The sequence below is a fragment of the Lampetra fluviatilis genome, chromosome 27 (genome assembly GCF_964198595.1).
Source record: "Lampetra fluviatilis chromosome 27, kcLamFluv1.1, whole genome shotgun sequence".
Lineage (NCBI taxonomy): Eukaryota > Metazoa > Chordata > Hyperoartia > Petromyzontiformes > Petromyzontidae > Lampetra > Lampetra fluviatilis.
Genome location: NC_136301.1, coordinates 13,346,919 through 13,369,363, shown reverse-complemented (window position 1 = coordinate 13,369,363; position 22,445 = coordinate 13,346,919). Strand labels below are relative to the sequence as shown.

General features: G+C 51.4%; 1 protein-coding gene across 1 annotated transcript; it reads right to left on the bottom strand.

The window, feature by feature from the left end:
- Nucleotides 1-5,793: 5,793 nt before the first annotated feature.
- On the bottom strand, nucleotides 5,794-22,362 carry LOC144942421 (sideroflexin-3-like). The gene is made up of 12 exons (XM_078869293.1): nucleotides 22,306-22,362; nucleotides 18,869-19,045; nucleotides 18,573-18,609; nucleotides 15,132-15,265; nucleotides 14,838-14,936; nucleotides 14,410-14,485; nucleotides 10,298-10,383; nucleotides 9,725-9,852; nucleotides 9,306-9,355; nucleotides 7,562-7,611; nucleotides 6,682-6,729; nucleotides 5,794-6,094 (listed from the first exon to the last, which is right to left on the bottom strand). Exons 2-12 carry the CDS (start codon nucleotides 19,039-19,041, stop codon nucleotides 5,998-6,000), a joined length of 978 nt encoding a protein of 325 aa, XP_078725419.1. The 5' UTR covers nucleotides 19,042-19,045; nucleotides 22,306-22,362; the 3' UTR covers nucleotides 5,794-5,997.
- Nucleotides 22,363-22,445: the final 83 nt, after the last annotated feature.

Here is a 22,445-nt window from a genome sequence, read left to right as displayed (position 1 = left end):
GCTTCTGAATAAGTAATATTTAAAAGTACTTTTTTTTTTAAAACACGCTTTAATTAAATGAAATGTACCACGACTCCAGGAAGTGGCCCCGATGCTTGCCATAACGTAAGGGGCCGTGGTGATTTACAGCCAACGTCAGTTGAGCGTGGACAATTAGACCCAAGCCGAAACATAACATAAAAATGAATACTTTTTTTTATAGAATGTAGTTTTGTCATCAGTATGACATAAGTAAACCAAGTTTGCAGTCGATACCACATTGGGAAGTGTGTTAAAATTGAGTTGCAAGATTTGAGGATACGACAACAACAGACAGAGTGAGTTAAATAAAAGCGCGTAATAAAAGTGATGTTTATCTCAGTGGACCTTACCTGGTAAAATTAAAATCGTTGAGATCTAGTTTTATCTCTCCTTCCCGAGCACAACAACAAGCAGGAGTAGTGGGAGGAGCATTCTCCACTAAGTAGTGGTGACGACACCACGGCGCTTGTGCCAGGATATGTACACCACAGATATCCATCACATAGAGACCCATAGAGTAATCACACATAGACCTATACAGCCACTACGCACAGACCCTCAGACTTGCACAGAGAACCATAAATTCACCACAAAGACCCAAATACTCATCAGACAGAGAACCACAGACTCAAACAGATCCACAGACTCGCACAGAGCCCTATAGACTCACCAAACAGAGACATAGACTCACCACAGAGAGACACATAGACCCGCCCAGCTCCCTCCATCCACCCACACCGCTGTCCACCCTCCGCCTCTAGTCGGGCTACCCTTCCAGATAACCCTCCTACCGTGGCGCGTAGGTCCCCCATTTCGGATCGGATGGTCTCAACGGAGGATTGCAGTTTGGTCATATTCTCACCTATGTGGGTTACCCTCTCACCTACTTGTGTTATCTTACCGTTCATTTAGTCTACCCGGCCAGCAATATCTCCCATGCCGGTCTGTAACCCGGCTACCCACCCCGGGGTTGTCTCGCTGGGTCTCTGGGGTTCCCTTGCCCGTCCCCTTACAGCGATGGCGAGCTCTTCCTCCTCGTCGGAGAGTAGGCTCGCTACGGCACACTCTCGTCCCCTCCCTCGAGGCTGCGCGCGCTCACCCGAGAGTTTCTCGCATTGCGCGCGCGCTTGACGAGGGTGTTGAAGGAGAGGCGTGCACCGTCGACATTTGGCTGCCACCACGGGGTTTGTGCCAAATATCGCTGGACCTTCCCGGCGGCGAGGCCCTCAATTATTTTTTACTCTTACTCTGGGTACGCGAGCTGGGTCAGCGTGTGTACGTCCTCAGCGTAATCTCGCAAATCCTCGCCGGGTTGGCGGCGGCGTGCCTCTAAGGCCGCCTGCGCCTCCTCCTCGTCATACGTGCCGAAGCGCTGTTTGAGTTAGTTCCTCCCACTGTGTTTGTGCGCTTGCGGGCAAAGCTTCCACAAAGTCAGCTGCCCTCCCATCTAAATGTAGCTCTAACTGCTGCAACGCCTCCTCATCTGACCACCCATTAACCTTTTTAGCCCCCCTGATGCTGCGGGCAAACGATTTCCATGATGGAATTCCTTTGCCCGTAAATGTGCATTTGATTTTAATCTGGGTTGGGGGGCCTCTTTCCCTTGGGGGTGCGGGGGATCGTCCCGTTTCTGACACCACTTTGTCGGGGTCGCTGGCCCCCGAGATCCCTCCCTCGATAATGCTAATGGCCGGGCTGACATCATTACTCGCTCCCCTGCTGCTAGGCGAGCCACTGCTGGGTTCCTCACCCATGGGGTGGGAGCCGTCGCTCGAGGATTCCCCTCCAGCGTGGGTCCGCGTAGTAGGCATGGTTAGTTAGTTACCGAGTGGTATTACGTCCCCTTCACACTACCACGATACTTCCCTTTCCTAGTCGCGCACCTGTTTCCTCCACGTAGTGAACACACGCGCACCCACACGCGCAGCTCCGCGCAGCGCTCACTCACGTGGCGAACCACTGTGTACACAGCACCACACACGTTCACACCTCTCAACGAGATCACACGAGGCCACGATCAGCTATTAATGATTTATTGTTTGCTACCTGGGAATTGATGTTAAATCAGTATGAATCGACGAGGCTGGCCTATTCTACTACCCCTGGACCTATTCCCTATTTATCGGCTATGATCCTAACTCACCTTCTTACTCACTGTTAGGTGCCCACGGCAGTCCGTTGATCCCGTGCTCGCAGCGTACCTCGATGCGTCTCACGGACGTCCGGGTCGCTAGGCTGGAGAGCGTCTTGTCGCCTGGTGCTGGAGTAAGAGAGAGATCTCTCGTTTTCGCCCCCTTTTTATCGTCCCTACATCAAAGGGTTGTTGCTCCGCCTGTCGTCGCTCCCCTTCCAGTTTTTCTTTAACAATGGGCGCGCGCGCCCGTCAGGCCGCGTGCGCCCATTGTGCCTTTGATATGCTAATCGGATGCGCAGCGTGTGCGGCGTTAATTCTAATTAATCCCTTTCTCATGCATGGCGCCTTGGTCATGCACATTATGCAGCGGCGTCCATCGCAACGGCCTGCTGTGGAAGTTAAGCGCGGAGCCTCCGCATGTCTCCACCACCTGCCCCATCAATTGCGCACTATGCGCCCGAGTCGCCTCTCTGATTATTTGCAATTCCCGCCCTATCCTTTAACTTCCCTAACAATGGCACCTACGCACTCGAGCCCGCTTTGGCACGCTAAACTATGCCGCCCCGTCCCTCCTCTGCCTGTCTCGTCGACCCGTGGGGGTGTGTGTGGGGGGATGTGCTTCAACCGCGGTGGCCGAATGCCCTTCGCCGCAACCATACCATCTTAAGGCCGGTCGCAGCGCCGCGGTGCAAAGTAGCGTCGGGGGAGGTCGTCCAATTCCCTGGTCGCCGGAAACCGTGAAAGTTAATCCCGATAAGGGCTTCTCAGATAAAAACCGGTCGGTCAGGTGACCTCCCCTCGGAGCTCTATGGGGTGGGGGGGGGGATGCGTGCGGGTGTGTTCATGTGAGGTGAGGTGAGGGGGACCCGGGGTCGGCTCCGTCGCTTGGTGGTGGCGAGGTCGTAGATGGGGCGCCTGCTGAACGGCTTCGTGGCGGCGGCATCACACAACACTGTTACAAGCAGACACCCGCATGGACGCCGCGTCAATTTATCACGCACACAACCGGACGAACACGCTCCGCAACCCAGCGAGTTAAAAAAAACACGCGATCGCAACCCGGCACACGCAAGATGGGTGAAGTTATTATTATTTTTCTTGGGGCCGGGTGCTTGTCATGTAACGACTCGCCTGGCAAACTGTGAATAGCGGAGGGCGGCAAGGTGGAGCACTGGGACGCCCCGAAGAATCTTGCATGGTGAATACGGCCTGCTCTTGCGCCACCCGAACGTGTGGAACTCCCCCTCCGCAGGCGTTGATGTCGGCGGGAGCGGCATTTCGGCAGCAGGAGTCGGCACGATGCTCGCCGTCGTGGTGCGTGATGATTCTGTCGTCGGATAGCGCGCGTAGCTCATCCACTGCTGGATGTCTTGGTTCCCAGCGGGTGTTGGTCGGTTTGTGGTCGAACACACGGCACATTCGATGGCGCTCTCCTCTTCCTCACGGGCGGCCGGTCAGGCTTTTTCCACTGCTACGTTCTCTCTCCTTGCTTTCGCCTTTGGCGTGCAGCTGACAGCTTCACACGGGCACCCGCTGATGCCTCTCCCGCCCTCACTTCAGGGATGCGCTGGAACCACACATCGTCACTTCGTTCTGCGAGAAGCGACACCGACCATCGGTGTCGGTGCCTGCTCCCTCGCGACGGCAACGCAAGCCTGAGCCAGGCTGAAACCAGACTCAAACCAGACTGTAACCAGACTGTACTGCGTGATGTGCATTTTGTGCTTAAAAACAAAACGTGAAACCCCCTCCCATCTCTGCGCGTCTCTTGCGAGAGAAAAACAAACAAAAGAACAGATGTCCTCCGCGGCACCTCCCCGTGGCCTCTCCCCGCGCTCCCTCTGAGTGCTTGTCATCTCGAGACCCCTTCATACATATTTATGGCTGGCATGTGTTTGTGCCGAACCGTTGGAAGACAAAGGGGGCCGGGGAGGCTTTGGTTCTATGGGATACATATTGTGTGTTCCTGTGTGTTAGATTTATTCCTTGTATCTCTTATGAGTTACCCCCGGTCTTAATATATCATGGTTATTATTCGGTTCATGTTTAATCAATATTCGTAATGCTCCTCGTTACGTCATTATTTTGAGGGTTTTGCCAAGTTCCGTTATGAGTCTGTCTCCAGGGATTTTTTTTATTTTAAAATATATTTTTCGATGCTGGGGAATAGTTTTAGTTTGGACTTAAGTTTTTAGTGATGGCAGGGCTCATGTATTGGTTCATTTGGTGAAGTTGCATAGATAGAAAGATACAATATAAAATAATATATATGTGGTGAATACGAGTAATATAAGGGAATTAATAATAAAGCCACTATTGTAGACTGCAGTCTTATCACGTTGATTTGTTCTTTTTTCTGAGTTTCAAACTTTTAACGTTAAAGAAAACGCGAGTTGTAACGTTGTTTGTCTCTGCTCTGCATATTATTTGTGCACCTCCAGACGTTTTGGGAATGTCGGGTCATAGACCTTTCGTCAATCTGGAGATTTCCAGATAGTCTGTAACCTCTCTTTGCCCCAAGCTTGTTGTTTAATGGAATTTTACGACCTCCAGATGCTTGGTGTGGCTTATGAGGGGTAGAGTTGAGAGTTTTGGGGGTATATGATTTTTTTATATATTTTTTTTTCTATTATTATTTTAAAATATTATTGGCTGAATTATTCTTAATATGAATTTGGAAAAAGGGGCATAAATACAACAGCACCATGAGGCACCACAGTGGTGACAGTCTGGGGAAGCTGAAGATCGCAGGGGTGGTTTGTGTAGGCTTTGTGTGTGTAATGTGCATTATACACAGCACCTCACATTTGTCTTCACAGATAAACAAATTTTATTAATTGTTCGAAAGATCTGTACGCGACACGAGCCTCTTGCCAGCAGTGGACAGGCAATTTCGGCGAGGTGGGGTGTGGATGCCGCACAGCCAGGACAGACTGACATTGGATGAAACTGCACAGTTTGATTTTGAGATTACATTAACATCCAAACCAGGCAGGGCACAAGGTCGCACTGGCCCTGGGGGAACCCGTGGCCCCGGCAGAACCCGGGGCCTGGGGAAACCTGCACCGTCCCTCAATTCTCGGCTCGTGTTGAATCTTTTCTATGCAACCTTTTGAGAGTGCTGTTTGTTGCTGACCGCTTGACGTTTTGGGCCACTGCTCAGAAACCACGTTAAACAACAAAACGCCTGTACTCTGCTATTTAGACGTTAATACACTCTTACTCATATTTTGTAATTATTCCTCTTGTTTACCTCAAATCTTCACCGATTCTCAAGATCTTTCCAATCAAAGTCCCCAATTTTAGGGGGAGATTGCTATGCAGATTCCAATTGAGTTCATGGTGTTATTTTTAACATTTTGACTGACACGCCAGCACACAATGGCCTACTCTTGGAAATTATGCTGGATGATCTTAATCGTCCAGTATCAAGCAGACAGCACATGATATTTGCACGGTTACTAGGCACCGTGGTATTAACCAGGGCGGAAGTCGATTCACACGGGAAGCACACGACAGAGACGTCGCAGTGGCTGCTCGCTGGGGGCAGACAGGGCCTGCAGATAAGTGTGCATTTGAAATGAGGCCTACAAAGCCTCAAAGATAAGAAAAATACAGACACACGAGCTCTCAAAGAAACAGGATACAAACCCATAAAATTTAGGCCTGCAGATAGGCCCTCATGGAAATGGCCTACGCACAGGTTGAGAGACAGGGCCTCAAGGAGCCTAGATAGAGAAGAAAAATATCTTAAAGAGATGAGGCCTACAGAGCTTCATGGAGATAGGGCCTGCATAACATACAGTGTGAGGGCACCACTCTCCTAGCTCCACTGGAGGCCGCTATAGACCCTTGTTGAAGAAGACCACACATAGTTTGGGATTCTTGCTCCAGATCTCCACCCTCACCTCGGGCTCCAGGCGCGACACCGGCATGGAGCTGGGCCACAGTGACACGATCAAGATCATTAGCTCCAACACCATCACCAGCAACATAATCAGCATAAACATCAGCAGCAGCAGCAGCAGCAGCATCAACAACACTATCAGCAGCAACAATCAAAATACTGTATCAGCAACATCACCATCAACAATCACAATCAACACCATCAACAACATTCAAATCAACACCATCACTATCAACACCATCACCGACATCAGCACCATCACCATCCCATATATTTACCACCCATTGATGACAGTCATCACTTGAGCCCGGGCTTCATCACAGTTAAGTCTGTCAGCTTTTGTGAATGTGTCTTGCTATAAGTCAATGTGTCTCTATATAGATCTGTGGATCTCTAGGTCCCACGGGTCTCTCTATAGTTATATGGGTCTCTATGTAGGTCTGTGGATCTTCCATGTGAGTCACTGGTGACCGGGCTGAAACCATCAACTCAGTAGACTTAAGAAGCCATTTTACCACAGTGGGCGGCTAAAACCTGGACTTGAACCCAGGACCTCAACGGTGCCAGCTCAGTGTTTTCGACACAATCATGATGCACTTCCTGTGTCTTTGATCAGAACCTGTTCTGTGGGAAGAGAGCGCAGCAAAGTGGTGTGGCGAACACCAGGCTGGGGGAAATAAGAAGACACGGGGAGACAAGACAGGGGGAACACAAAGGCATATGGGGACACACGGAGGAGAGAGGGAAGAGAGGTTAAATAACTTGCAGTTATATATCTTTGTAGTTGACATATAAACACAAACTGATGCAAATTACAAATACAAAGACAGTCACAGAGAGACAATTATACACATACCCAGACACTCGATGTGACACAGGTACCTTTTTAGAGACAGAGTATATCCCGATTAAACAGAATGGCAGAGAGACAGTCACAAAGACACTCGGAGACTAAAGACACAATCACAGACAGAGACACAGGGGTTCATAGAGATAACAGCCGCCATTCGTCACTAAGTAGCGGTGGCAACATCGCAACTTTTGTGCCAGACGAGGTGCACGTTGTGTGGAAGAATCGCCGGTAGGTCCCTGGACAGATCAAGGTCCCGTGGGTTGACTGAGATGACTGGCAGATGCGCACCACCTGTGCTCCCCATTGTGCAAACTTGTGCCAATGTTGTTTTGAGCATAAATACACCGTCCTCTGTTGTTGTTGGAGGGCGACTGCCTCCAACTACCCAGTAGCGTCTTTCACAAGCCGCTTCCACAGAAGCCGATCTTGACACCGCTGGTATCGGTCATTAGCAGGTCCACTCAGCTGCACATCCTTCTGTATGTACCACAGCCCAATTCCTCTAGCCCATGCCATGCCCGTTTAACTCCCTCTATCCGGCCAAATAGAGGCAGATACCAATTGAGCCATAGAAACACAGACTCACACATAGAGAAAGCCGCAGGCTCATACCCTGGCACACAGAGACACAGAGATAGATTCTTACCAGAGTCCAACCAAGGCAACTTGCACAGGAGCTCCTATCCATGGTATCCGCTGAGAAACATAATAACCACGATCATTATCACCATCATCACTATCATCATCACTGTTCCCTCGTGGTAGCGTGGTTTTTTTTCTTCAGGTCCTCCAGTTTTTCCCTCCACATTTCAAAACATGCATTTAGATTATTTGTCTGCTATAAATTTCCATGTGATAAGCAACTTCGTTGAGCTGTCATTTGTGATAGCCAGGTCACTTCTAGAAAAAATAACTAAAAGCTCAGTGGCCTTTACGTGGTAAAATGAAACTGATTTTTTTGTGATTTGCTTACCTTTCCTATACTTTGCACTCCTATCGTGTTTTTGTATTGTTCTTGTCGCTTTCTGACCTGCCCCTACTGGACATTTGTGAAAAAGAGGTTTATAACTCATCGGATTCACGCAGTATAAATAAAGATCCTGATTCTGATCATCTCCATCATGATCATCATTAGTATCACCATCATCATTGTCATCATCTTTGTCATCACCATTATCATCAGTAGCATTATCATCACTACGATGAATATTACTGCAAAAATTATTTTCACTAGTAAGGAACGTTTCACACAAAGCTGAAAGATTTGAAAGAGAGAACCAGGTGACAGAATAAGCTGCAAAGATGAAGACAACTAACTAGTGAGAGGTTTATAGCAAGGCCGTAGCCATGGAGTCAACATTGGGGGGGACCAAATCTTCCAGGGGGTCTGGGGGTCCCCCCCCCAGAAAAAAAATCTAAATTTGGAAAGAATTTTCTGCCTAAAATATTTTTAAAAAATTCACTAACACATAGGATGGACTTTTTATTTATTTTTTACAATAATGTCGAATAGTGTATTGTATTACATTGCTCTGTTTTTTCTTTTTTATCTTTTCTTGTTTCATTGTATGTAATGGCAGAGATTAGGGATTAATAAAGTACAACCATAACCACAATCATATAAACAGAGATCTATTTTATAGCAATATATTGGGGGGGACATTTTGAGCATATTTGAATATTGGGGAGGCTGTGTGTGTCCCACAATATATATTATAATTACGGCCTTGGTTTATAGACGCCATACACATCAGCAATGTCCGCAACCGTCCACAACCAGCCTGATCTGCACAACGAGGGAGTTCCAAAACCGGTAGGCACCAGTGGGGAGGTCCCCAACCGGCAGACACCAGTGGGGAGGTCCCCAACCGGCAGACACCAGTGGGGAGGTCCCCAACCGGCAGACACCAGTGGGGAGGTCCCCAACCGGCAGACACCAGTGGGGAGGTCCATAACCGGGGGGCACCAGTGAGGAGTTCCACAACCGGGGGCGGGGGGGCACCAGTTGATCATCACCATGACCGATAGGGAAACATCTGTCGACTGAACCTGGGCAACGATTAGCCTCCCACTATATGTGTACCGGATGTAAATTCCTCTGGCACGCCTATGGACGGCTTTTCGAATTATACGGTCGAAGATGATAAATAATGTCGGGGTCACACCCCGAGGTGAACAGGGAATAGCTTTGATTCCCGGTCACACAGCTTGAACCCGGGCCTGCCCCCACCATCATGAATATCCTTCATGATTCTGAACGATTGATCACCATCATTACTTCCATCGCCACCATTACCAATTTTCATAATCAACACCACAGTCACTACCACCGATGTTGAAACTCCTGCCCACGTTCCCATTGCTGGGGCCTGGGGAGCAGTCTGCCTCACCTTGAGGAGAGGTCTCTTCTCGAGCGTGTTCATGATGACTGGTGGAATGGCTGCAGGGAGCAGAGATTCACATAATCACCAACAACAAAAACTGCCATTCGCCACTAAGTGGTGGTGACGTCACCACGGCACTTGTGCCAGGCCAAGTGCACTCCGAGGCCATGTGAAGTTTCGAAGGCTCACTGGCAGGACAGACCCAGGTGCTATGGGTTGACTGAGATGACTGGCAGGTAGCTTCCATGCAGCGTTACACACCTAACAAACAATGCAGCTCAACTGATTTGGAGTGAGACCCCTGCTGCCAAACCGGAGCTGGTTAGAAGCATGGTTGTGGGGGTTGTGGTTGTTGTGGGGGTTGTGGTTGTTGTGGTGGTTGTGGTTATTGTGGTGGTTGTGGTGGTGGTGCTTGGCCCTCTCACCCATGGCCGGCAGGGCCATGCACACGCGGGAGAAGACGACCTGAGCAATGGCGGAGCGTGCGGCGATGCGAGACTCAGAGACACGGACTCCGTGTTCATCAGCCACGGAGACACCATGAATCAGCTCCCTATGGAGACATGGGAACATGGAGACACCGTGAGTCAGCTCCCTATGGAGACAGGGGGACATGGAGATTCCATACGTGAGCTCCCTACGGAGGCACAGGGACATGGAAACACTGAATTAGCTCCCTATGGAGACACGGAGACAAAGGGACACAGGGAGACACTGGGAGAGACACGAGGAGGAACAAGGGGAGACATACGGGAAGGCGCATGGGAATACAAAGAGATGCACAGGGAGGCACACGGAGAGACATACGAGGAAGAACAAGGGGAGACACACAGGGAGACACACACGGAGACACACAGGGAGACGCATGAGGAGATACACGGGGAGTCGCATGGGGAGATGCAGGGAGATGCATGGGGAGATGCAGGGAGATGCAGGGAGAGATGCACTGGAAGACACGGGGATAAGCATAGGGAGGCACAGTGAGGCGCATGTATCACCTCTGCCGCATGAAGGGGACGTTGATGCAGTTGGCGGCAGCGACAGCGGCGAAGGGGACCAATCTCCCCATGATGGGCGGCAGCGTCTGCATGACAACGGTGATCAGGATGGGGTTGGGGGAGGAGGCACCACGGCGCACACGCATGGAGATGCATTGAGACGCACAGAGATGCACGGAGGTCACACAGACTCAATGGCTGAGCTGCGGACTCGACCCCCCTGCACCGATATTGCGGAGCTGAATGGCGCCGGCAAATGCGCAGGCACCCAGGATGAGAGCCTCGTCGAGTCTCAGCACTCTCTTGCTGGAGGCTCCTACCCAGTGTTTACGCTGGGCAGCGGTGATTGCTGCTGCTGTCACAGCTCCTCTGTGCAATCCCAATGGACGTGAGTTTTGCTGATCCCATCTGTGGAGGACAATATTCCTGACATGCAATATCCCGGTGTCTCCAAACTAAGCTGTATCTGCGGCAGCAGTTACATTGGGGAAACTAAGCGACATGTCTCGGACCGTGTTCGTGAACATAAGGCAGATCTGAAACACGGTAGGACCAATACTTCTGCCGTAGCTGATCATTATTTGAATGTGGTTGGCTTACACGAATTTGATTTGTCTAAAACGATGGTACTTTGCAAGCCTACTGGCTATCAACAAAGATTCGTTCATAAAGCCATCCACTTAAAGAGACACAATTTCAACCGAGAAGACAGTTATAAACTCAGCAATCGGGAAAATGTCAAAACTGGGTGGTTTTTAACTTTTGCCGACAAAACTGGATCCCAAATGTCAAAACTGGGTGCACCCTGGGTGGCCAAAAACTTGAGTTTTGGAAACTCAGGGTGCACCCAGTTTTGACATTTGTCAAATACACTTGATAATTGTATACTAGCACAGTGTGCCAGCACCCCATTCATCCAAACACTTGGTATTTGTATACTGGCACACTGTGCCAGCCCCCCATTCATCTAAACACGTGGTATTAGTATGCTGGCACAGTGTGCCAGCACCATATAACTACACACACTTGATATTTGTACGCTGGCACAGTGTGCCAGCACCCCAACGACCAACATTTCAAGCTACGGCTCGGACTCGGAAGTGAGCCCGGGGCGGGCTTGCGACCAGGCGGGCGCACTGCCACCTTGCTCACATTCGAATGGCAACCCTCCACCCCAAGAAGACTTTTACCACGCGCCGCGAGGCCATCCACGGCATCCAAGACTTTGCTTTGCAACAAGGCAAGCGCGCGGTCCTTGACCTCAAGCGAAGCGGCGGACGGCACGTTGCCATCGTCTGCTCTAGTTCAACACCTTGTTCCTTCAAGGTGAAGCTGACGAAGCTCACGGGGGAACGACGCGGCTTCCGCGTCTCGGCGCTGTGCACGGATCACCACGGCTGCACGGGCACTACCAAGATCACGCAGCGCCAAGTGGAGGCGAACACGACAGCCCGTTCGGCCTTTCGCGCCAACCCCCGTACCTCCGCACCGACTGTCATTGCCCAGGTCGCCGACGTTGCTCGCGTCATTGTCCCGACCCGGATGATGTACCGCGCCAAGGACACGTGCATCGCGGCGAACGAGAGTGCGGCCCATGCAGGCTTCGAGTTCATCAACTCGCTGGTGGAGACGTTCGGCAAGCTCAACGCGACGACCTGCAGTGTGCGAGAAGACGCGGGCATCTTCTGGGGTGCGTTCATCTGCAACCCGATCGCACGCTCGTTGCAGCCAAGTCTTCAACGCGTTGTCGGCATCGACGGGTCGCACATGAAGGCGCGCGCCTACAATGGAACCATGCTCGTCCTCGTTGGGCGCGACGGCAACAACCGCAACGTCCTTCTCGCCGTGGCGCTGGTGCCGTCCGAGACGGCAGCGGCCTACGACTGGTTTCTCAACTGCTGCACGACCAACGACATCGAGCTCGACGGCACGCCGGTCTTCTGCGATCGTGGCACGGGCATCCTAGCCTCCGACTGGAAGGACCTCATGCTCATCCACTGCACGCGGCATTTGATCTGCAACGGCGTGGACAACATCGGCTCCGCGTTCACGCCCGACCTCCAAGGCATCATCTACGATGCCCAAGGGTGCGCCTCCGAGGCCGCGTTCCGCAGCTCCTTGGGCTGCTTGGGCGTAGCTCTGCCTGCGGTGGCCACGTACTACAACAAGATCGACCCCCACACGTGGGCGCTCTACCCGCACCTGCACACGACGCCATTGTACGGCTGGCGCACGACGAACTTTGTGGAGTCCACGAACAGCGAGGCCCTGCCGGCTCGCGAGATGGACCCCTTCCACTTCCTCATGCACCACATGGAAGACATGATGACGACGGCCTTTGCCCACCGCAGCGACGCCGAGAAGTGGGCCGCTCAAGGGCGTGTCATTACGCCGTACGCTCAAGGACTCATCGACGCTCAGCAGGCGTTGGCCCCGAGGTACAAGGTCTACGAGAGTACCTCGACGCGTGCATACGTCAAGGATCCAGACGCCTACACCTCTGCCAAGCGCCGAGTCGATCTCAGCTCTCGGTCGTGCACGTGCGGGTACATGAAGCAGATGGGCTTGCCGTGTCGGCACTACATTCGTGCCCTCATGGCGTTTGGGCGGATGCCCGAGCTCTACGACGCATGTGCGGTGTGTTACCAAGTCTCTGCCATCAACACGACATGGACCTCGGTTGCCGGTATCGAGCTGCCCATTGCCAAGGAGCTGCAACGCGACAACACCATGATGCCACCTCCTCGCCAGAAGAAGGCTGGCCGCCCGAAGAAGCGTCGGATTCGCAACCGTGGCGAAGGTGGCCCATTGGGCCTCACGCGGTGCTCCTTCTGTCGCGCCAAGGGCCACAACAAGCGCTCTTGCCCGTCGAAGTAGTTATATATATGTAACAAACATGTTTTGTTCTAAGTGTGCAGCACCATACTTCTCGACGCAAACACTATCTACCGTTGTTCTACTGTAGTAGGTGTAGCATGCAAGCTGGCACACTGTACCAGTATACAAATGGCAAGTTCGTGTATGTTCGCGAGCTGAAAGTGTTACTGTAGTTGCAAGCTGGCACACTGTGCCAGTATACATATGGCAAGTAAGTGTTACTGTAGTAGCGAGCTGGCACACTGTGCCAGTATGCAAACGGGAAGTTTGTGGTGCAAGGTATGGAACATGAGCCACGAGAAACATCATTTGGAACGCTCTAAATCTGTGGCGACATATGGATGAATAACGCAAGGACCTAAACGTGTACAAAATGATACATTAAATCGTACACCTTCTTCACCCAGTTTTGACATTTGTCCACATTGAATATCACCCAGTTTTGTCATATCAAAAAGCACCACCCTGTTTTGCCTGTCGTTTTCCAAGACCACCCAGTTTTGACATTTGGGATCCAGTTTTGTCGGCAAAAGTTAAAAACCACCCAGTTTTGACATTTTCCCCTCAGCAATCATTGGAAAGATGTCATCAACCACTTTGGGTCATGACTTGATTTGTACTTTCTTGTCAACCTCCACCGTCAGCCATGTGAATGTGTGGAGCGAGGTGCAATGCCCCCCATCTCTACCCCCTCTCTCTCCCCCGATCTCTACCCCCCCCTCTCTCTCCCCCCTCTCTCTTTCCCTATCTCTACCCCTTCTCTCTCCCCCTTGTCTTCTCCTGCATTAGCATTGCCTGCCCCATTCATGCTGCTGACACACTTGGACTGCGCCACTCGCCGCTCAGGGCTGGCTCCACGGCTCATGTGCCCTGCCCACTCACAGCTTTGGCCCACCCATTCATGCTGCCCCGCAGGACTTGTCCCCACTTCTTCTGACACTTGGGCTGCGTCCATTTCAAGGCTTTATAAACAGTTGCAGTTGGAGGCTTGCCCACTTTTCTCTCCGCCTGATGACGACCTCTTGTGTTGCGTTCGAAACGTCGTGAGTTTTGGGTTTCATAAAAAAAAAAAACATTTTATTATTATTATTTTTATTTTATACTTTTCTATCTACGTGACTTTACCGAAAGAACCAAAGAATAATCAAGACATCGTTCACCACTGAGCCATGGCCGGGAATCGCATGGGATGGGGGGCTGGGGTCGCAGTCGGGATCAGGGTCGTGACCTCTTACCTTGGCGAGGGACTTCAGTGCCAGCGCGGTAGCCACGGCTCCCGATGTGGCACAAATATATGCGCTTGCCAGCTGCCTGCAGCAGGAAAAACAAGTGTCACGACTGAGACACTTATTCATAGACCCGTATCTCCTCTCATGTCCTTTGTCCTCGAGTCCCTGCACGTCTCCCCATTTGTCCCCGTGTGTCTCCGTGTGTTCCCGTGTGTCACCCTGTTTGTCGCTGTGTGTCTCCCTGTATCCCCGGTGGGCTCCGTGTGTCCCTGTGTGTTTCCATGTCTCCCCGTATGTCCCCATGTGTGACCGTGTGTCTCTGTGTCTCCTTGTGTCTCCCTATTTGTCCCCGTGCATCCCCGTAGTCCTTTGTCCCTGTATCTCCGTGTCTCCCCGTGTGTCTGCCGTGTCTCCCCATGTGTCCCCATGATCACATGGTGCTCATGGGTGCGACTCCGCTGCGGTTCGTGAAGTTGACGATGGCATTGAATGACTGATTGATCCACTGCCAGAAAACCACCGCCGGGGTCGATCTAGAGCAAAAGGCAACAATCAACTATTACAGGCAACCATCAACCATCATGGGCAACAATCTACCACTACAGGCAACCATCAACAACCACGGACAACGATTAACCACCACGGGCAACCATCAACAAGTCAACTGACCATCAGCTGATATTAGTGCATAGGTAAGTAGGTGAGTGTGTTGGTGAGCGAGTGCTGACCGGTAGAAAGTGAGCATGCAGCCTGTGATGGTCATGTTGGCCGGGACCTGGGCTGACATGCGGCCGATGAGCAGCATCTTCTCCCCGGTTTCCGGGTGGAACGCAGAGTCATGAGCATACTTAGCACGCCACACCTACACCACCACCATCACCACCACCACCACTATCATAACTACCAATACCAATACCCACCATTCGCCACGAAGTGACGGTGACATCACCATGGCACCTGTGCCAGGCCAGGTGTACTTTGAGGCCACGTGAAGTGTCGAAGGCTCACTGACAGGTCTCGGGACAGACCCAGGTGCCATGGATTGGCTAACTGAGATGACCAGTAGATGCACTAGCTACCCCCTACTCTGCTAACGTGTTGCATTTTAGCTGTCTTGCGCTCCGCTTGTTGTTGTGAGTGTCACTCCTCTGCCCTCTGTTGTTGCTAAAGGGCTACTGCCTCCAACTGCCCGGTAGCATCCTTCACCAGCCTCCTCTATAGACGCTGATCATGACACCGCTGCTACCAGTCGTCGGCAAGTCCACTCAGCTCAAAATCCTCCCGTACCGCATCAGTCTATCTCTTCTCCTGCCCATGTCCGTTTAGCCTCCTCTATGTGGCCAAACAGGAGCTGCGTGGGCATGCGGTAACTGGGCATGCGGACTACATGACCCAGTCAACGCAGCCTTACCTGCCGGAGGAGCTCAATGATGGATTTGTGAGCTTCTCAAACAATCCAGCATGGTTAAACCCAGGATGGATAGTAGGCATGCCAGCCTGAATATCTCTAACCATCGCAGATGTTCCATTAGAGGGGTCCATGTTTCACCAGCATAGAGCAGGGAGGGCATGCCTGTGGCTAAGAAGACCTGAAGCTTCATGCGCAGTGACAGACCAGGTAGCTTTCACACAACATTGCGCAGCCGACTGAAATATACTGCCGTCCAACTGATTAGAAATGAGACTTCTGCTGTCAAACCGGAGCTGGTCATAAGCACAAACACACTGCCCAGGTAAGGGGAACTCTCCACTCTCTCCACAACTGCTCCATCACCAATGGGGAGCTGAGGGGGTGGAGTGTTTGGTGGCACAAAATACCAAAGCAGGTGCTTAGTTTTAGTGGGGCTGATGGTAAGACCCCACCTCTTAGTGGCAAACTCCATGGTTCAGCAGCACCGCCTCCAACTCACCCTCTGAGTGAGCAACAATCACCAGATAATCAGCATACATTAGATGGTTGACCAATAGGGGGCCATACCTCGACCGCACCCAAGCATCGATCAGCCTCCCGTTGTATCTGTACCAGCAGATGTAAATTCCTCCAGTACAGCCATAGAAAGCTTGTTGAACTATGTGGGCAAAGATTATGTTAAAAAATGTAGGAGCCAGAGGACATCCCTGTTGCACCCTAGGTGAAGAGGGAATGGCTCCTACTCCTGGCCACGTAGCTTTATCCAGGCCTGCCCACCCATCATGACGGCCCTTAATGATTGTAAGCAGACAGTCAGGGACTCTAAAAACCTGAAGAACTGCCCACAACCCTGGCTTGTTGATGGTATCATAGGCCTTGACCAGGTCAATAAAGCAGAAATGTAGGTCTTGTTGGAATTCCCTACACCTCTGCTGTAGCAAACGGACAGGGAATATGGCATCTGTGCAGGACCGCCCTGGTCTGAAACCACATTGGGGCTTTGCAAGCCTCTCCTCAGCGTGCCTGGCAAGGTGATGTTGAATAATCCTTGCCAGGACCTTTCCCAGCACACTGAGAAGAGAGATGCCCCTATAGTTGTAACAATCTGTGTGGTCCCCACTCTTAAACAGGGGGACCACCAGGGATTCTTCTAATCCTGCATAACCTGTCCTGTGGTCCAGACAGTTGTGATGATGTCATATCGGAAAGTCTGCACACAGATGCCACCCTCCCTCAGAATTTAGCTTGGGAGATCATCTCTGCCCGGTGCTTTTCTTGGTCTCAGACTTCGGATTGCCCCTCACACTTCCTCCACAGAAGACACCTCAGCCAACCATTCAGAAGGGTAGCTATTTCTGCCAATATTTGAGGCACCGCAGCCCTTGCATGGTCGTCCCCACCTTGCCCTGTGATGTCTGGGCTGAGGTAATTCCCTTCCCCCAAAACCTCACAAAAGTGCTCTGTAAACCTGCAGACTTGTTCCTGGGGGTCAGAGATCAGATTACCATTCTTTTCTTTAAGGATGGTGAAAGGTGAGGCGCTGCACGTTACTTTTACGATGGAATTAAAAAGTAATTTTTGATTGCGGGCTACTGAGGCAGATTCCATATCCCCAGCAACCTGCCCCCACCACTCATCCTTGCAGCACCGAAGGGCTCTCTGAATCTCCGAGCAAAGGCTGCGGTTAGACTCCTCATTCTCTGATGTTGGATTTTTAAGACGACGGGACTGGGCATATCGTTTTCTCTCAACCAGCCGGAACACCTCTTCTTTCAGCCAGGGTCGCTGGGGAGGTCTGGACTGCATACCCAATGCAGCCATTGCAGCTGCACAAGCCACAGTTCTGGACCTCCCCCATTTCCCCTCAGCATCAGAAGTAGGGGGCATGATGCTAACCCCAGCTGCAAGCGATATTGAAATTCCTGCTTTCAACTATCCTCAGTTAGCTGAGACCAAGCCACTGTGGGTTTGAATGGGGTCCTGGGTGTACACCCACCTGGAGTGGAAGAATGGCAGGCACATCTTACAGATGACAAGTCGATGGTCAGTGGGCAGATGAGCTCCACGGTAGGTCCTGGTGTCAAGGACATGGGCTTGCATCCGCTGGTCCGTAATTATATAGTCCAAACTCGGCGTGCATCCATGATGTTGTGTGGATGTGCCGATGCCAGAACAGCGTGTTCGTTATTATACGCCCATGGGCTGCGTAGAAGTCTAGCAGCCTCCTTCCGTTATTATTGAGCTGATCTGGCCCATGCCTTCCCATCACTCCAACCCAGGTATCTGCGTCACAATCCACTTGGGCATTACAGTCACGTAACATGATGACTCTATCCCGAGGGGCCACTTTAGCTAACACCTGGAATAGGAGGTTATAGAAGGCGTCTGACTCATCGGCCTTAAAACCACCACCACCATTCCTCGCCTCTTGTTGATGGGGAGGCGAGCCCATAGTTACCACCATCACCACCACAACCACCAAAGAGGAGTGAGGGGTGAGTGGAGGAATGAGGTGAGTGAGGAGGTGAGTGGAGGGGTGAGGAGGTGAGAAGTGAGGAGGTGAGTGGAGTGAGGAGGTGAAGATGAGGTCAGTAGAGGTGACAGTAGGTGAGGAACAGTGAGGTGAGTGGAGGTGTGAGTAGGTGAAGAGTGAGGTGAATGGAGGTGTGCGTAGGTGAATGGAGGTGAGGTGGAGTGGTGAAATAAGATGAGGTGACTGGAGCGAAGGATAAGTGAGGAGGTGAGGTATGGAACTCACATCCTCTTCGCTGAGCTCTGCATGTGAATAGCCTGCCCTGCATGCCAACATCAACAAGATGCACATCAATAAGATGAACATCAACAACATCATCAGAAACATGGTGTTGTGAGATGATTATGGTAGTGGTGTGGTAGTGTGATGGTGATCATGGTGTGGTGGTGGTAGTGGTGTGATGGTGAACGTGGTGTGGTGGTTTGGTGGTTTGCTGGTAGCCGTCTGGTGGTGGTGGTGACCATATACTGAGACAGGCGTGGGTGGAGCGGTTACTTGACGAGTGGGGGAGGGGTTCCCACCGGAAGTCGGTCACGATGGAGCGCGCCTGCTCGAGTTCGTGGGAACTCAGCAGGAGATTTCGGGGGTCCGTGACGGCAAAGAAATGGAGGGCGCGCCCCCAAAACGTCGACTGGTCCCAGCGGGGTGATCGCAGGTCCACGACTCGGGGGAGAGCAGAGCCCCCCTCGCCCATCGCCCTGTGGTGGGAGGGAGATGGGAGGTGGGTTACATGTCTCTGAAGGCTTCCGCAGATTACTACTAATCCCATTTGTACGTCAACTTCATGCCGCACATCGGTGAAGTGGCTGCCACGGATTTTTTAAAACCAGTCTCGTAATCCTTATTAAGATATTATCGATGGCTGAGTCGGCTTGGCGTCTACATATTTTTACTGGTTAAGGCGCGTGCCGTATTCACCGTAATAACCGTGCTGGCGAGATTTATATTGTCTTAGCGAGGTCATGTCTCATGGCCATGTTATCTGGCTGCCGCAGATTACTAGACGATATGATCCCGTGTTAAGTATTGAAACGTCGCTGCCTCGCATTTCTACACTTTACGGTCCAATATTAACAATCCAGTAGTCAATTTAGGAAGCTACGTGGCTTCAACAGACTTCTAATATAGTCCCCACAAAACTATAACCTATAGCTGCGGAGGAGCGGATATCCGAATTGGACGCCAAACCACGGCTAACATTGTTATTGTAGCAAGTTATATCTGCATCAACTTGCACTGACGCGCGTGGTGAAGTATGGTCAAACAACACCCGTGACCAACAGGCGTGGGGAGGCTTTCCTTCAGCAGTGGATTGAGAAACAGATGAAAGTTCCTGATTTTATATTTAGACTATGGAATTGTACGCTGCTCCCACTGAGTTCCAGAAGACAGACCTGACCCATTACCATCTTAGCTGTCACGCGGCCGCTGAGGATTTCTGTCAGTCCCTCCAAGCCATTGCCAGTACTGCCATGCGGCTTTTACGGATATCTCGGGAACCTGGTCATAGTTGTAAAACATCCACGTAACCATTGCGTTTTTTTTTATTTATCCCCGGAGCTGTGTTAACGATCGTCCCGATCGGCAAGCACTTACTTGGCTTCCGCGGATTTCTGAGATTCTTGTGAAGAGGTGGTAGCGGATGAGGAGTGGACGCGAAAAGGAGGTGGTTATTTTGATGTGATTGAGGTATTTATTAGTTAATGAGGTTAAATCTGTTTGTCATGGTTTCATGGAATGGTGAGCTGACGATGTTATTTGATGTGGTGAGTTGATGTCGTGAGGTGGTGATGAGAAGTAGTGAGGTGGTGATGAGTAGTGATGTGGTGAGTTGAGTGGATGACGAGGTGGTGAGTGGATGAGGTGGTGAGTTGAATGAGAACTGGCAGCCCCCCCCTCACCTGCACTTGAGGGGGGTGGGGTGCGGTGCGTCACGTGACCGCGTGGGTGGAAACCGCGACCCCCATAAAGACTCTAATTATAGCAGGGGGCACCTTGCCAGTGTTTACACACACGGTTACACAGCGCGCTAACCACTACACACAATCACACTCCCACTGTAGAAGATGGGGAGAGCGCACACACTCCACGTACACAGCTGATTCTCGCTGCGAGGAGGCGGTGCGAGTCTCGGTGGCGCTAACGCACGAGCGCCTTTGCCTCTCGTCGTTGCGGACGTTCACGGTTCTAATGCCGCCCCGGTTAATACTGCGTGTTGAACCATATAACTACGACGTGCCGTCATTCGCAAAGCGTAGTACGTCAGTGTGTCAATGGCTCCACGCTCCAAATTTCCCAACTCTGGCAATGTACACAGCAGCAACACATTTTTGGAACCTTTTTCCAGCATCCAAATGAATGAAAAATAAGAATAAGTTTGACCCTTTCTTACAATAAAACAGTTAAGATGTTCAAACACCAAAAACTGTAGATCCCTTTTGCAAGGTATCAAGTCTGCATTAACCACACATACTTGTGGCAAAACATGCAAACAGACATGCTCTGATAATAAATGCATTCTTTGGAACGGATGTGTGTAGGCCAATCAGTTTCAAAGACAATGCATTTAATTGCATGTTTTTCCGCAGAGCAGCTGAAATCGCCGCACAACCTTCCGGCGAGCCCTTGGCAGGACCCTCATGACTCAGCGAGGCGCTCCTCCTGGGTGAACGCGTGGAATGAAGTCGGTGGTGGTGGTGCTGGTGGTTGGGGTAGTTGGGAGTGCAGTTCATGCGGAGCCGCCGACTCTCACGCGCGGCACCGGCAGAGCGTGACTGCTGATGCGGCAATGTCGAAACCGGTCTGGGGTGTGCGTACGTGGGACCCATGGTTCTCGATCATTAATGAAAAGTCAATCACGATGCGCCAGTCTCTCTCTACTGCTGGATGAACACCTCCGTTCTCGGTGTGCCGACGGCCCGATGTCTCTCGTCGGTGTGTAGGCGCAGCTCTGCAACTGCTCGCTACTCGCCACTGCTGCTGGCAAAAGGGGCCTCCACTCGAGGGAGCTCCAGAGAGATTCGGCCAACTCTTCCATGCTGACGAGATATCTTGAAAGAGATGGGGAGTACCCACTTTACCCCACCACCCGCAGTGACCTACCTGCACGTCGACTTAACCCATTTAGAATCAGAATGTTTATTTATACCGGAGGAATCATATGAGCTATTAAGCTCTTTTTCACAGATGTCCTGGAGGGGCGGGTAAGAAGGTTACAACTAACAATACAAAAACATAAGTGCAAAGTACAATAAAGGTAAACAAATCACCCAAACACATCAAAAGAAACCATCCCCATCCTGCCATGCAAAGCTCAACGAGGTATTCACATCGCTGCTGGGGGGAGGTGGAGTTTATGAACTCCGCTCCGTTGTTTAAACTGCTGTGCCAGGATCTCGAACAGGCATTTTTCCCCACTTACAAGTATCACACTCACGATATATTTAAACACCATGCTCCTAATTGTATGTGCTGGCTATGTGGACAAGACCCCCAATCCCGGTCTTCAGTGCCCCGTGCCCCGCCACCCAAGCCGAACACGTTTAACCACCCCCCACGTCCGCTGTCGTTCCTGACTTAGTGCGCTTGGCCAGCGATGGCAGCGTCAATCTCGAATCAAATCGAAGCCTTGGTTCAGAAATAACATTCAGAAATGACACGTTCTTATAAATATCGAGAGGACATCCATATAGAGCGATGAAATCATCGCAGGATCGTGACAAGTGCCAGCGGTGGCTCTAAGAAGCGATACATCCAGCAGTGGATCGACACTGGCTGTCCACGCGTGTTCTATTGAATCGTGGGGATGCAACGATTATGTGAACAGGCTTCCCCGAGGTGGGCTCATTCTCAAATGAGTAGTTGGTGAACGTCATCATTAGGGAGACAAAGACGGCTGGGCGTGGTGCTGGTCATCTATCCGCGCGTGCGCGGCCTTCATCGACACCTCCGCACTCACTCAGCACTTGGTCTGGTCTCTAGGCCGCGGCTTCGGCACAACACAACCGACGCGGCGCCGGCGGCCGCCTACGGAAAATAGTTCCGCGTCCGGCACCACCGAACGCTTTTAAAAGCCTGAGCACCGCTCACGCGAGGCGG